Here is a 17,259-nt window from a genome sequence, read left to right on the forward strand (position 1 = left end):
TTTAAATTAAATTCGAAAATTGAATTAACCAATTACTATACAATTCTTTTTTTTTTTTGCTTTTTATTTGCCTCATGTAGGCTTACATATTGATTTGAAGGTGTAAAAAAGTTGTAGAGTAAAGCTTGTTTAGCAGAGGATGTATTTGTTGCAAAAAATAAAATTCCCTTTTAAAAGCAATTGCTCACAATGTTTTGACTGTACTCGATTTCACTGACTGACATATAGTATCTTGGGAAAGTTGCCTGTGTGAGCTGGAGAAAGATCCAAAAAACATGTGTGGTTTAGTTTCAATTAAATTGTTTGCAAAAAGGCAACTAAAACAGGTTTAAGTTTTTCTCACTTTGTACATTGCAAACAAAAAGTGGTCACTCTCTTGGGTTTTCATTGTTGTATACAAAACGTGAGCATGAGTATTAAATGCCTGACAGAGATAAAATATTGTTTACATGTTTCTGATTACATGTAGAGATGTTTTCCCCTCGTTTTCATCGTGGAATTTTGCTTTTAAATTAATTTACTATTATTATTTTTAATCATAAACTGTAAATTGGGAAAGGAAAGCTGCAGAGGAAAACAGAAACAGTGGAGGTGGTGCAGATCTTTTAAGGGTGATGTTTAATATATTTCATCCCACGAGTACACTGTTAAGACAAACTGTATACCGTACATCTCAAAACACAAATATTAATGTAGTAGCAATTGCCTGCGAAAATACATTTACGTTCTCCCATAGGACAGGAATTATAGTACGATTGGAACGTTTGGCTCTGATCGGTGCTGAATCGTACCGTAAATTGATCAGAATCCACGCAGAAAAGCGAAAAATAAAAAAAAACTACATTAAACACAGATACACTGTGAAAATACAAGTCGGCGTGTTTCACATTATAATGATAGACCACTTGACAATTTCTCATCCCCACCACTTCTAAGCAGCTTGTGCAAGAAGACAAAAAATATATATAAATATCTTATAAAATCAATTTGCATGTTTCTTGTATTTTTACAGTACACACGCTTTAATATGGGTGGGGCATGTATTTCCATTATTTATTTAACAAGAGAAAAAATTCTAGCACAAATTCCTTGTTTTTCTGACTCGGTTTCATAGCACATCAAAATAATAGAGGCAAACTAATGGAGACTCATGATGAGGAGATTTTTTTCAGGAAAAGTTCTCTTAAAAAATGTTTATTGTGTTGTTACATATTAGTACAATATAACTCGACTCTTACGGTGCTATCGGCTGTGCACAAGTATCTGTTGACATGCTCCTTAACAGATATTATGTGAGGGAGCTTTTTAGCAAACTCAAAATTATTCAGACACGTTCACCTTCCATGTTAGGTCAAGGCAAACTGTAGCCATTATTGGTAATGAGTGTGGAGTCCTCCTACTTTAGAAGGTTCAGGCATATAAAGTCACCTAAGCTGACTAATGGAATCTGAATCGTGCTGGTATACTGAATGCCAGTGCTTTTCATATCAGAGAATGATGTGGATTCAGAAAAATTAAATATAGCACAGGAATGGTAGCAGGAAGTCTTATGTACAGTGGACAGGTTCAACACTGTCTAGAATACATAAATCAGCAATTCAAAATCTAAACTGTATCAGGGACTGCTACCTGGAGTCTAAACCAATTCTTTTTGTAAAAGGCCTTGAGAAAAATCGTCTATATATCTAAGAAAATATTTAGGAAATCAATTTATTGGCTATTTAGTTTAGAAAAAAAAGAAGACAATAGGCCTTTCAGTTACAGTTTTAAACCCCAGTTGAGCATGTACAAACTGTAAGAATACAACTAAACGATCAACCATGCCAAATGGGAAGAGACTTCATAGTTTTGTATTTTAAACTGACGCAGCCTGTCGCTGCTAATTGTTTATATCTAGGTTTTATAGCTACATGATTAGCTATACCCCCTGGGGAGGAAGAATACCTGTGGATCAGCTCTTCCAACACACCCACTTGTCACAAACTCAGTTGACAGGCTGCACAGAGGCCTGCAGGAGACCTGCTGTAGCTGTAGCTGTAGCACTGACGACAGGAGCAGTACCTTGCAAGCACCTGTGTCACTGTAGCCCCAATATCCAAGAGAAACTGAGTCCATCCAAACCCCAAGATGCTCAGCCAATTGTACAGTGCTGCTTTGGGGAAAACCCATCCCTCCACTTTCAGTAGTTCGGCATTCAGGGGAAGGGGAGTTCCCTTCAGAGATGCCAGTTTACCTAGATATCGTGCACTGGGACTGAGCTGCCAAGACACCGTTATACGGCCTGTGCTCTATAATGTCTGGACTATTTGGCTCAACCTGAACTCCAAGTGCCTTTATGGCCATTTTTTTAGATGTAACTCAATGGGAGTTTTTAAACAGTAGAGGAACAGACATTCGTAATGAAATTTGAAACATTTGAACATTGAAACATTCGGATTTATATGGTGTTCTAGTGTTCTGAAAATTAAGTAAAATGTCTTTGTCCAGAAGTATTGGCAATTCACACCTATGTAATGTATTTAAGACTAATGAAAACATATTTTTGGTTCATTTTCTGATTTCGAAAGTCTTGTTTGTAAACAGTTATTCACTGAAAACAACCCATAAACAATACTCGTGATTTTAAGAAGCTGGATGATTATAATATCAGAAAGGTACAGCACGCACAGAGATATTAGGTTAGTATAATTTCTCCAACAATATTATAAAGATGTAACAACATAGAATGGCTTTGGCATAATGTGTTCAGAGTGTGTATTTGTCAGTTTTGAAATTCAGTTAAAGTTGGAATTTTCTTCAATGTTTTGCCCTTTTCACATTAATGACATTAAAATAAATTGAAAGTTTCTTTTATGTAAACGCGGATAATTAGAGCTTCAAATGGAGTATTACACAATTCACTAAATAGTGTGTTAAATTGTAATTACAATATTAATGTGTTTGGCTCACTGTCCTTGGATTAAAAGCTGTTATTTTATTGTGTCATCTCATAAGAACATAAGAGTAGTTTTTAATGAGAGGAGGCCATTTGGCCTGGTCGGCAATTAGTAGCTAATTGATCCAAGGATATTATCCAGCCTTTTCCTGAAGGAAGCCTAGGTACCAGCTCCACAACACTTAAAATTAAAAACAATCCCCCTTTTAAAATCAAGTTTAATCTCTTCATCTATTAATCTCCAATCCAAAAAGTCATTTAGATTGAATATTTCAAACACGGTTAACATCAGGGTCAAAGTGCATGCATTTGAATATACAGTATATTTCCAATAATAAAGACATGCTTAATTCTACAATTAAAAACTTAATTTTCTTTTATATCCAAATTGCAGCTATTTAAATGAGCACTTTTAAATATGAAAATGCCTGATGTCAGCTTTTTGTGATTATACCACTAAAAGAAGACAAATTGCAATAGATGGTGATTGTACCCTTTTAATTAGGAAAAGACAACCGTTCATGAAGTCAGGTTTACAAACCTCATACCAGAACAGCAGGGATTAGGAATGAGTGGGTATTTCACTAAAAATGTACTTTCAAAACTGCTACACACAGCCCTCGGGCACAGTACCCTGCGGCTCAGACAATCTCTGTCACAGGTGCCTGCTGGCAGAGCTGGGACCTGGATCCTGAGACCTTGTTTTGGCTTGTGGGAACCATTTGTTTAAAGCTAATGAGGTGTCCCGATCTTTCATTTTTCTGAATGAATATTTAACATGGGAAATAAAAATACCTTTGCTTTTTGTGTACCAGAACCAAAGTACATTACAATTAAAATTCAAGCAAACTGTTACGGACTATTAAGGGCAAATGCTCGTGATATAGCACTGTTAACAATGTATGAGACCTTACTTTTTAACATTTAATATTAACTTTGGAAAATATGAAAAAAAAGAAAAATCAGACACATGCATCTGAAAACCCAAGTGTATTTCTTATATTCTGTTCATTTAAATACATAATTGTAATTAAGATACTGTACAAAATGCATTACAATGATACTTTTAATAAACAGTCCTTTTTCATTAATCTGTCTGACTAAGCCACACAGTTAGTCGTAGAAGTCATCAAAGTCGTCACTGTTTGTGCTGTGAATTTGAGGACGCAAGGCAGCTTCAATATCGGTGTTGCTGTCATCTGATTCACCCCAGAAAGCTGAAGAGAAAAGAAACAAGTAAGTGTAATAAAGTGAAATGCATAGTGCACTGTGCAAAATCTCAAATACAGATTTTAAGGTTGCCCTTCCAAGAAATTCAAATTCAATAAATAATTCTCACAATGATACATAAATTACAGCAACGTTTGGGAAATTTAATGTGAATCTCCAATATTGGTAAAATAAAGTCTTCATATTCTTTTAACTAAATGTATTAATATTTTGATACTTTCATGCTCTTAATGCTATGTCCACTGAGTACATACAATTTAAAATTATGCCTGCCCATGATCTGAGTTAAACTATAACCCACTTCTACTGACAATCTCAAGAGATTGTGTGCCAACCATTCAGTCAGATAGAATGACCCACAAATTCAAAGACCAGATTGGCAAAACTGCCAAGCAAATTCACCTACAGGAGAACTGTAGTAGAGATCGTGCTCAAGAGATCTCAAAAGAAGAAAACAGTTTTTCTTAAGAAAATGATATCAACAATGTGAATGTATTATTTGTCATTTCAACGTTCAAATAATATCAGATTTTACAGCATATTCAGAGATACTGATGACAAACTGTATACATAAGACTTTAAGTTCTATAAATTGCCTCCCCTTAAAATGTGGTCAAGAATCAGCAGCATATAAAGAGGCTGTTTAATACAATGGATCAGTGTTCTTAAATGGTGTGCTGGCAGGCATGAAGAAAGAATTCAGCAGAATTTCGAAAAGATAACGGACAAAAAATGTAAAATATGAAATGTTTTTCAGGGCATTAGGAACCAGTACGACTGATGCCACCGTCTGGACCACGGTGGTGCCCTTTTGTGTGGGTTTTTTTTCGTGGGAGTTCCCAGTTCCCCACACAACCACTAACGCTACCTGGCCACCTCATCGCAATAAGCCATTCGCAGAAGATCATTTCTGTGTTTAACCAGCGTCCAGTGACGAGGGCCGTCTTCGCATGTTGCTAGGCGGCGGGACACACTGCGCAGGGATAAGGCGGCAGCAGCTTTACAAGCCATTTTGGTTAAAATAATAACGGCTCAGTCAATGTTTACTGTAAGATTTGCTGTGAGCCACTACTTGGTTACTTTCCGGACTTTGTGACGATTAAAACGTCTGAATGCTTGAATTTACTATTTTTTCAGATCAGACGGATACCTATAAAGTGCTGTGCAGCTCCACGACTTCAGAAGACACAGAGAACATTATTTTTTAACCTGATTGATAAAACCGAATATCTTTAATTTAGGCCTTTAGTTTAAAGTGGCATATTTCAGATGAAAACTATATAATTGGAGATCGAGAACAGACATACGATTTTTATAGAAATAATAACTGTGTTGGCTGTGTTTCTTCTCAGCTTCCTCAGTCTCAACTGTTTTGTTGTCTTTACTAGTAAAATATGTGTTTTCTTATCAGGCAGGGCTTGTGGAGTGAAATAAATCACAAGCGAAGGGGTCTGCACTGAAACCCGCACTCATATTACAGTCACGGGCACGGGATGTGGCACAGGGGTAAATGGAGGGAAACAGGAATACTGAGCTAGATGTACAGTTTGCTAACTGAATCACAAAAACTGTCACCCCAGATGAATAGTTTAAACATATGAGACTACTTATGTTTTGTTACTACTTTCAAACTACAGTTGCCTTTAGTACCATTGTTTGGCCTGCTGTTGTTTAAATTGGGCCAGGGACAGTGATATTTAGTTGAGTGTCGGCAACGTTATAATCAGTGTCAAAGTCAGTGTAATGAGTTTTTCTGTCTTCCCTTTCAAAATAAGAAAGCTGAATAAATTATATTACCAGCAACAAGAAAGTCCATAACAAAACCAGCCATGAAAACAAACAGTGAGAAAACTGGCTATTCTGATTATAATCAACGTTCCTGTGAAATATACAATATAGTAGTTAGTGATGATTTACAGGCTGTTAACCATCCTGAAGGTGGTGCATTTCATAGAAGGAACTGATTATGTGCATACTTCAAATGTACGCATTCTGTTTTCAGTCTACAGATTTGATTTTGAGTTTTCTTACTATTTAAATGTCAGATGGTGAAGGAATTCTAGTAATTCTATAGTATAATTAAACAGTCTAAAGTAACTCATTAGTATGCACTACATACTGTATATGCATATTTATGTAATACAATTTAAACTACTCTTTAGGATATGATTTTCATAAGCAATTTAACAAAAAGATTGAAGTTTGTTATGAGACTCACCTTTAGATTTCACAGCAGAAATTGTTTTCTTCTTGCCTTCATCCCTAATGGTAACAAAAAAAAACATCGTTCTTATGAACACCCCCAAAATGTGAAAATTGCAAACAATGAAGCAAAGTATTTTTCTTACATTCGAGGAGGAGGAAAAGTGCCCAATTTCAGTTCTGGACTAATTCTCATGGAAAAAGATTTATATGTAAAGCCCTTTATGTGTAGACATAAACCCAAGAAACTTCATTGACTTCTGTTCTAATAGTACTAAAGGACTTCCACAAGACTCTCATTATTTACAAGTGTTCTAAGAACAGGGTTGCTGGGTTCCCATAGCATCAGTGATATCGCTATGTAAATGCGTGACCCCTGAGCAGGCTTTGATCTGCATTGATGCATATGCAGCAGTCTGTTCTGCTTTTAAAAGCCTCTTCTTCTATTTACATCATCACAAGGCCTTTTCAAATCCCTACAATGTGTCCCCTTCATCTTATATCGATGTGCCCTTTTTCTGCTATGTCCAAATGCCACGTATGTACAGAAGCAATACAAATTAAAATGTTTAAAGTTACTGGTTCAGCTGGTTTTGAGAGACACGTTTAAATAAAAATATCACATTTGCTTTGCATCATCAAAACATAAGAAGAGTATGTTTCTTACTTGACGTGAGTTAAAAAAGCATTGGAAGACATTCTTTCAAATATTTAAATGGTCAAGGCAAACTCTCTATTGTATATGTAAAATAAATCTATTTTACCCTGTAACAAAGTAGTCAAAATTATACAAAATGTACTGAAATAAGTAAAACTGGAAGGAAAAAAGTGCATAATCAAATACTTTAATCAAATTCACAGTAAAATATATTATTTTACTTCTGGTATACTCTCTTGGTATCTCATGCATTGAAGCTACATACAAAAACAGCATAAAGAATTTGAATTATCAATAAAAAATGTAATTTTAATGAATATTCATCAAAGTACTCATCATTTTTCTACACATGTGTTTTAAAGTTTTTTTAGTTATTTCTGCTGACATTATCACAATACAATGCAATGCAATACAGTCCTGTTGCCCTGCTGGTTCAGGTACCACTGCACCCTTTCTGCAGTCCCTGGAGACTGGTTCGGTGGACCTATTGAACTATTGATCCTCCCTATTTGCACACACCCTGTATTTTATTTGGTGTTTATGTAGAGGGTCTTGGCTGCACTTGCCTGCTTGTACTTCTCCATAATTGCTCATGCTGCCATTCTAAGAATATAAAAGGTTTTTGCCATATTTGTGTAGCAATGTACAGTAAAATTGCCTTTTTTAATCATTTTTGTACTTAGATGTGCCCACAGTATAAGTAATGATCTCATTGTTTACACTACTAATTTTCTCAGAAATAAATTATATTTTGTCATAATTTATATGAGACTTCAATGGGTATGTGTTGGTGTCAATGATTATACATTATATATGTTTGATTACCTCTTCTATTTATAGTACATGGTATATATACACATCCAAACACAAAGACAAAGAATGCCTGTTGTGTATCACATATACACCACAGCAGGCAGTATATATCCTTTTCATATTTAACAGACTGTTATCATTATTCATGAAAAAACCTGGTACTTTTCTCAGTGACCATTCAACTGTGATTACCAGGGAACCACATGCAAGAATTACACACAATAAGATGGTACATAAAAATATGAATAAATGAAAAAAATGTAACTACATGGTCATTCAAAATGGTCATTCTCAGGTAGTTATACAGTAGGTCCAGCAAAAGGGTAGATTCATTATTTTCTTGAACATGGAAATTACATATCAGCTGTCTCACTTTATTTATGATCGGGCTGATTTCAAGATTTTGCTATTACCATTGAAAGCTGAAAATGGCTTTGACCCTTTAAATCTAATACTCTGTTTCCATAAACATTTATGCTGGTTCATCATGTGTTAAATTTTACATTATGTATGTGAAGCAATGATATGAATATTAACTTGCAATTGTCTCTATTTTGAGCTCTGCAGTCCAAAAAAAAAAAACAGAACTGAAAGTACTGTACAATATGATGAACATTTCTATAATGTTGTATAGTATTTAGAAATCACATCTACACACTTGTAGAGCACACACTAAAGCCAGTTTTCAGTAAATGCTGATAATACATTCTTTTACAGATACAGCACTTTGCACAGTTTTAGGAGAATTCTTCAAACATTTTCATCAATGCAAGTAAAAACAGCCATTTCAGTAAAATGTCAAATAGAGAAAAAATGTTCATCAAGAAATTAAACACAACTCCTTGAATTTACTTTGTGGGGGGAGGGGAAACTTTTTTTGGGGCAGTATTTGTTAGATTTGTGAGAATTTTTTTTAAAAAAATGTGTTAATGAAAAACATATAGGAATGGCATTGCTTCACACATTTGAGAAATCTGAAGTGAGTCTCTTTTAAGTAATGTTCTCAAATCTGATTTAATGGTGGCAACGTGTTCTTGTTTGAACATAAGTATAATTTGTGTTGACTAAGTGTGTTAGCTTCTTCAAAAAACCACATGAAAAAAATCAGTCAATAAAACATTCAGAGCAACTGGGAGCAATGCCTGTAGTTATTCACTCTGACTACTGGGATGACGGCACCCTAATTTGTCCTCCTTACACACAAAATGCTGTACAGCAGGAGACTATTTGTGTGTTGCCCGTAAATTATGTATCAATAGGAAAACGTCTGAGCTACTGCTTAAACTGTGGTGAAACTGCACTTTAAAATGAACAAGTCACAAACAGAAACTAAGGGGAAGGGCATTTACAACCGAGAAGAAGACTTTTTACACAAAGGGCTTTGCCATTCTGGATTCTTGACTACCTAGCCACGTTATTAAAGCTGATAACCTGTCTTCTTGAAAGAAACGGCTGGATGAGATCAACACTAGATCACATGATTACTTGATTACATGTTATTTATGTTATGTTATTACATGTTACTGTTATTGCTATTGTGTAATTGTCTATTGTCTTATCTTCTGTCCTATTTATATACTGCACCTGAGTGACTAATGAGAAACACTTTTCATTATACTATGCACCTGTGTAAGTTTAATGACAATAAAGTTGAATTGAATGATCCAGATGCACCAAATAACCTCTTCTTCTTTGTAACCTTCTTTATGTTCTTAATAGAGGAAAGAAACTGTGTTCAGAGTTAGCAGCACAATTAACATGCAATGTCCTTCAGTTGTGTGTCATGCAACAAGCACACTCTTCTGTAAACTCTGTAAAGAACAGCTGTGGTTAGGGCTCAGGTACTTGTACCTATAAGGTTTTGGGTTGAACTCTCAGGTAGGGCAAAGTATTTCACTCAGTGAAATAAAATGCCCAACTGTATTAATGGGTACAAATGTTGTCGCTTTGGATAAAAGTGCCAGTCCAAAAATGAGTACTGGGCTGCACATCACACTTACACACGAAGGTCTTGAATTTTATTACTTTGAAGAAGAATGTTCTCAATTCATCATTGTTCTTTCTACCAACCTCACATTACAGGGTGTTACATTAGGGCAGACATTTAAAGTTAATAAATAAAAGCATATTCCTCCTGTAACTATGTTTTAACTCTATGGGTACAATACTACCCAATTTCGCAAAACATTGGTAAATGACCTAACAATGGAAAGAGTGTTAACCGCTAACACTACGTCTTGATGCTGAAGGAAACGGAAGATTAGGGTCTTGTGACGTTGGAACAGAAATCCAACATTATGTACAGAGAATGGGAATAAAGAAGCTAAAAAGGTTGACAATCTATTAAAATAGTACTTACCTAGCACTTCATGTGTAATTAGTGCAACCTGATAAAAATATTGCCTCTATTTACCCTCCCTTTTTTAAGCCCCTCACACCCACATGAAAATGCTAATAGCAAGCACTCCAGAACCACGCTGTGTGGAAGGCAAGAAGGGGGCACCCCATCACTCCCATCAACTCCTACTCCCGTCCCAGTTATGACCTGCAGCAGACTGCTTCAGTTTTGGACTGTTTCAAACGTTAGAGCTTTGCTTCACTAAAATCACTTAAAAGTAGGCTGTAAGGTATGCACTGGGCCTTTCTCGGCTTTTTCAAAGTGTTAGTGACCCCTGCTGGCTCTGAGGGGCAGCTGCAGCTGTTTTAAAGTCTCTGCTGAATGGCTGCTATCACCAGCAGTCACACTCTGAGAGATGCATCTGGGGTTTTGATCAAGCATTCAAAGACCGTCATCTTGCTTATCGGTCACAAAACACAGGTGGGTAGCCGCAGTGACTTTTCTTTTTAATTTATTTGAATAGGATCTGCTTTTAAACTGCAGATATGAACAGTATTGTTCTGAACAAGTGTTCTGTTAAGGGTTGAATTTAGCTTTTAAACTTTTGACTACTGCACTAATATAAGAGCCTTCAATAGCAGCGTTATGCATAAATAGGCTTAATTATTGCAACTAGCTTTTATATTTCAAACTAATCTATGTATGCATCTATGCCTGTGTAGCTACCTATATACCCCCTGTTAAGCCAGCTGCAATAATTAACTGTACTGTATTTGTGAATATTTACACAAACTAGCAGTCATATTTTTGGGATTTTTTAATGAAACAATTAAGAAAGGAGGAACTAGCATACATTGTTAACCTAAAAATATTCTCAAAAATAAATTCAACAACATTTCCTCAGTATTTCCCTCATCAAATACACTCAAAATACACACTTAGCAATCAGTTGCACATACTGCACACTAGACATCTTGTCACGTGCTTAGCAGCACATCTTTATTTTTTACAATTATTTCATATCTTTGCATTTTTCATGAATTCCTGAATTCTTCTTTTTTTGATCTAGTCAAATCTGTCCAATAAAAGCTTTCGATTTAATTCAGAAGATAAATAACTAAATAATTAATGTATACTATGTTATAACATCTTCTGTTTAGCTAAGACAACCAGTACCACCTTATCATGCTGGAAACCTTCTTTTCCCACCTCTTTTTCATTTTACACACTTCCTCTTACAGAGTTTACAGTTTCTCAGCCCTGTTCCACACTACCACTGTTTTTATAGAGCTCTTTTTCTGATGGTGGTATTTATCATGGCTCTGCTAAATTGCTGAATAAAAAAATGTCCAGTAAATTAAGATAATCATCTTGCTCTTTTGCCATAAAACATTGGTCATCAATTAAAAGTGATATACAGTAATAAGATGTTTTAAAACAAAAAAAAAACAACAAAACTCGTTATGAACAAATGTTCTGTTTTAAGGGTTGCATTTAGATTGAAAACTTTAAAAAACTCTTCTGCAACTAGCCTGCAAAGAACCCCCTTCTTTGTGAAGGGTATTTATGCACACACAATAATTATATTTTATGTTCTTCCTCTATGCCATGGTAACTCCATTCACACTCTTTCATTTAAACGAACTGGACAATCAAATGTTGCCTTGTTCCAGATTTTCATATTGTTATCTTTTCTCAATTCATCTTTTGAAAGCTGCCTACTGCCTTCTCAGAGAGCAATTTACACTCCATTATCAGGGGGTAATAATTACATCAGGAAAGTGAGGAAAAAATGAAGTACAATTGATCAATTATTATGTTTTTAATCTGAAATAGATTTTAAATAGGATATTTTAAAAATCCACATTTTCTTAAGAACTGTATTTCCTGGACATTTATGATGACCTTTACTTCATGGATTGCAGTAATTTTTTGTAACTGACTATATGTATACTGTATATTCAGTATTTATTCTGCCAGGTTTAATATTGTTCCAATGTAAGCCTGGCAAACGCATATCACTAAAGAACACATACTGAAGCACATATTCATCGCTAAAAACTGAAACCCTAACGAAATGTTGAAATTTGAGAAAATAAATGACAGATGATGCTTCCTTTTTGAAATATATATAAAAATAGCAAAAAGAATTGTTACTCATGATTCCTGTGATCACACAGAGAGAGGTTGCCATGGCCAGATATATACTTACGTTGATTGAAAGCTGCATAATACAAAGTACTAAAAAAAAAGGACATCTATTGAAACTACTGAAATGGTAAAAGGCTTCTGCCAACTTAGAAATATCTACATATTTCTTTTCTGTTCTTCATTAAGTCACAGTTGTAAATGCGTATGCTAAAAACAAAAATAACTGAATTTTAGATAAAGGTAAACTTTATGTCTGTGAGCTGTTAGCACAGATCAATGGCAGTCTCAACTCTTATTCCTTATTTTCCATATTTTTATATCTGTGAGACATCCAGCTCCTAGCAAAATACCCTGGTCCCAAAACTAAATTGTCAGAATCTCTATATTGGAAGAAAGTTGATCAAATAAATCTCCAGTCTCATTATTTTTCTGACATGTAAATAGAAATAAACATGTAATTAGACCTATTGTTGCTTTCATACAGTCATGCCCACACACACATAAGCATAACATGAGCAGATGATGGTCTCTACTAAGATAATCCTTCATTAAGCTTGACTACGTAGGTTAAGGAACTTCTGTACAGACAGACACTAAACAGACAAAGTCTAATTCTCAATTTTCTACATACAATAACTTTTAATGCAGTAATAGCTCTGCACAATAAATAATACCTGTACATAATGCAGTAGACCTTGTCTGCTTAAAAAAAAAAAATCTGTTTTAAAATGTACTCAAAATAACAATCATAACAATGATTTGTATCGTTTGAGGGCTTTAAAACTGTAGTGTTGCGGTGCAGTTTAATGAACAGAATGGCGAGCAGTGGAAAGTAGAAAAGAAAGAGAGTGACCTCCTCTGGTCAGTGACTCTCACTGCTACACGCAGGAGAAATGCCACACACATCGCTCTCCTTGCTACTTCATGACACAAGTCCACATTCTGCTGATGACACTTTGCCTACAAGTGATTGGGGGGCAATTGCCTGAAGACATCCTATTGTTGTAGAGCAGGCTGTGACCTCAGATTGTCGAGTCAAGGTTTTGTCAAGCAGGTTTTAAAGCAGATTCTGTTTTAACACACAGACTGATAGTGAAAATAATGGGGGGAAAAAAAGAACTTAAAAAAACTAAACAAAAACAATCTGAGATGCCTACAGTAAAACACTACAATGATTCTTGGACAAGAGGAAGCTGTGGCATCCACCTCCAAACAAAAGGGAACAAGTGGCCTTAACATGGAGTGCAGCTGCTTATTAAGACTCACTCCTTCATACGTTATGCCTTTCATCCCCACTCAACCACAAAATGATTTTGCTTTAGAGTGTACAATAGCAGCAAAAGATTTATAATGAATGAATCCTTAATAAACTGTTGCAGATCTGTCTACATCCCCATGATTTATAATACAATAAACAGCACATTCTATAAAGTCTCTTGCTGCAAAACATTGCCCTGAAAAAAAACCCTGAATATGAAAGACCTCAATTCTCTCCCATCTCCAATACCATAATAGTGAAATGAGCACATATAAATGTGTTAAGAGTATCTCTTTGCATCTTGTATAGACTGCATGTATTTAATCTGTAAAGCTTATTAAGAAGGAGTCATTGCTATGCAAAGCAGCACCCAATGCCTTTCTCTTGCTTTTCAGCTGAGTGCAGTGTTTGGCCAATGGGACTGGCCCCCTGCTTCTCATTCTGCATTCATAACATGCAACATTTGCACAATGTATCTCTCAAAGGCTGCTGAATAGAAAGCCTTAATACTCATGTAAACAACTGCAAACCAATTACTTAATGAATCGGGCCCACACATAATGAGGTGCCACACAAAGAGCTATAAATGCATTTTTTGCGCCAAAGCCTCTGCTTTAAACTAAAATCCCTCAGCTGTAGTTTAGGCTTAACTGGCACATCATAATTATTGTCTGTAAGACAACAGAGGAAGCCATTTTTTATTTGGGTCCAGCTAGAGCTTCTTTTGATGTCACTCATCAGCTCACTGACAAAATAAAGCAAATAATTAAAAAAACAGAGAAACTCGGCAGTACATACAGCAGTGTTATGCTTATGCTCAAGTACTGGGCTTCGAGACCACTTGTAGAAGCAATAAAGCGCAAGAAGTGACTGTTGTAAGTGGAATGCTTAAATGCGAGCATCTGAAAAATTTCACTGTGTGCACACCACAAAGGAGAAGACTGCACCTGAGTTCTCTATTTTCAGCTCTTTTAAGCTTCTATGTCTATTTTAAAACAGCTAATCTTGTCTCTGTAAAATTGATGTCAAGAGTCTGTAACCATGTATTGCTACCAGGTCTTTTTATTCTACAGCTATACCACAGTTATTCTAAACTTGTTAAAAATATTTCCATAGCTTGCATGTTTACACTTGTTTTCTCCACTCACACTAAGGCGAACAAGGTTACTGCAATCTGCTGTACGATTTGATAAAGATCCCACAAAGAAAACACCTAAGAAAACTGCACTCATTCCAAAAGCAACATTAGTCAACGTATTATAAAAGCCTAAGTATATTCTGACACACTCTTGCGTTGAAGTAAATACCATCTTCAATGTCATCCTACTGTCAGCATGGTGCACAGTAATTGTATGAAATCAAAGATTTTTTTCAAAATATTTAGTTATCCATTACCCTCACAAAGAGAGCCCCTGTGATGTTCCATAATCGATGAAAGTATACAAATGTCTATTTTTAAACACTTTATTATGCATTTTTGAAAATGCATTTTGTAAAATCTCTAGTATTAAAAAAAGTAATCCTGTGAAGGCGTGTACAGTGGTTAAAAGTATGCATTAAAATTATAAAATTATTCCTTTTCCTTTGCCTAAATTATCTATGTAGGTTGCATTACTTTCATAATCATATCATTAGAGTTTTCTGTTTTACATGGGTAAAAGACACTATTAACTAAACTGTATCACAAAATTTTGCAGATACAGTTAATAAAGAAATATTAAGTTACTGCATGCTCTCCCAGTGGGTATACAATTCAATAAACATCTCAAACATCAATGTAACATCAAATGTTTTCATCATCCTTTTAAGTGAATAGTTGAATTACTCTCTTTAAGCAAGTGTATTTGGCATGCCAACATTTTTTATGTGTAAAAAAGACGCTTGTTGTTTAAATCTGATGGCATAACACACAGTTAAATGATTAAAGTGAAACAGTACTGGATAGCTAAAATGTACCTAATTAACAAACTAATATGACTTTCTTGACATCCGCTATCTTCAAAACAAAGTGCAAAGGAGATCAAACTGAGGGGTAGAAACCAGAAACAACACTGAACTGATACATTAAAATTTAAAAACGTAAAACCAGCTGTACAAATGAAAAAGAAAATCAAAGCAATCTGGGTAATTAAAGGATTTAAGCGAAAGGGAAATGTACTATAATTCCTGGATGACTTTGACAGACAGGTTTGGTTGCTGGAATAACCAGCTCATGTTTGACTTTAAAAAAGAGCAAACAAATTCCTAAAGCATGGTACAACGTATAACACTCAAACACACAATTTCAAAAAGAAAAAACATAGATTATGGACAAGTTAACATAATTGTCATTATTATTGCCCCAGTGACATGTCAAATATGACACTGATATTTTCAAAGCATTATTCAGAATCAAATCCAAACCAGATAAGGAAGGAGTGTCTTACCCAAAGAGAGGACTTTCCCGATGACTGGTAGAATTTATTTTTGATTCAAATGCTTCTTCCTTCTTAACAGTTTCATGTGTTAGTCCTTTGTAAAAGATACATAAACAAACACAAAAAAATTATGCAATGGATCTGGCTTCTAGAGTCATTAACAACATTGCACTGTACATGTCATGAAGTATATTGATCCATATTATTAGTTTAATATTGTCATCAAAGCTGTACATTAACTATATAATGCAGGGAATTATTCAGGGCAGGGCTTATAACTATTGTTTTGAAAATATAAAATATATATGCTTCCTGTGACCAAAGGTTTAGTCAAAAGCTGTATGCAGAATCTTTTGTCTCTATACCTGACATTTCCATATCCGATAGACCATCTTCTTCTATAGAAGTCTGTCTTCCATGCTGCACGGCTGATTGTTTTAGCAGCTGATATTCTTTAGTCTCTGTTATTTTAAAAACAATAACATAGAGTTATTTTATTCCAAATAATAAAATGCTCCAGTTAAATATTTATTTTGAGCTTTGGCTTTTGACATTCAGAATCTGGTTAAACAACATCCTATAGTTTTTAACCTTGGAGGTTTCTGATTAACATACTTGCACATAAACTAAAGGGAGCAATAGTTTTCATGAAAGTTTGTAATATCAAAAGCACCAGCCACAGTACCTGTTTTTCAAATATTATTTTTCATGAAGATGTAATTGATTTCTGCTTTGACAACTGTTTTTTTTTTAAAAATAAGACATAGGTCTCATTTAAACTGTGAATCCCATTCACTAGACACAAAGGAACGAGATCAATTCTTTGAATGTGTTTATTGCAACTGCGTACATTTTTAACTCTTTACACGTTCAATGTATGCTTAGCATATCTAAGCATTGTTCACTGCCTTTCAGACTTGTGATTTTAAGGATTGTTTAACGTGCAAAAACATTCAGGGTTGGTTTATAATTAATATAACTGTGTTTTAATTAAAACACCCAGTGGGTTTACAGTAATTGCTTTCAACTGCCAAAAACAAAATGGATAATAAAAACCCCTACTTACTGTACTGTAGCTATAACAATGTTAGAGGTTTTTAACTTTTAATTTGAGAGACGTAACATCCCAACTTACTGTTTCATTCTTTGATACAGAGACATTATAAAGCAAGAGCACTCTGTCACAAAAATTAACATACTACAAATGGAAAAGACATTTCTTTCAGAAATGTTCCATTTCCAGCACTGAGCGTAGCT

The 17,259-nt window shown here is 34.9% G+C and overlaps 1 protein-coding gene across 5 annotated transcripts in view; it reads right to left on the reverse strand.

The window, feature by feature from the left end:
• Nucleotides 1-3,416: 3,416 nt before the first annotated feature.
• kiz (kizuna centrosomal protein) overlaps nt 3,417-17,259 on the reverse strand; it is a 49,448-nt gene continuing 35,605 nt past the window's right edge. For 3 of the 5 annotated variants that reach the window (XM_088626644.1, XM_088626643.1, XM_088626642.1), the window contains 4 exons: nt 16,368-16,463; nt 16,012-16,096; nt 6,384-6,427; nt 3,417-4,152 (listed from right to left, as the gene is read on the reverse strand). In XM_088626644.1, coding sequence (XP_088482770.1) covers nt 4,049-4,152; nt 6,384-6,427; nt 16,012-16,096; nt 16,368-16,463 — 329 coding nt within the window. In that variant the 3' untranslated portion in view covers nt 3,417-4,048. Of the gene's footprint in view, nt 4,153-6,383; nt 6,428-16,011; nt 16,097-16,367; nt 16,464-17,259 lie in introns of those variants that run through there. The other 2 variants (XR_015935509.1, XR_015935510.1) reach the window with 2 other exon arrangements.

Source organism: Lepisosteus platostomus, chromosome 3 (assembly GCF_059453375.1).
Source record: "Lepisosteus platostomus isolate fLepPlt1 chromosome 3, fLepPlt1.hap1, whole genome shotgun sequence".
Lineage (NCBI taxonomy): Eukaryota > Metazoa > Chordata > Actinopteri > Semionotiformes > Lepisosteidae > Lepisosteus > Lepisosteus platostomus.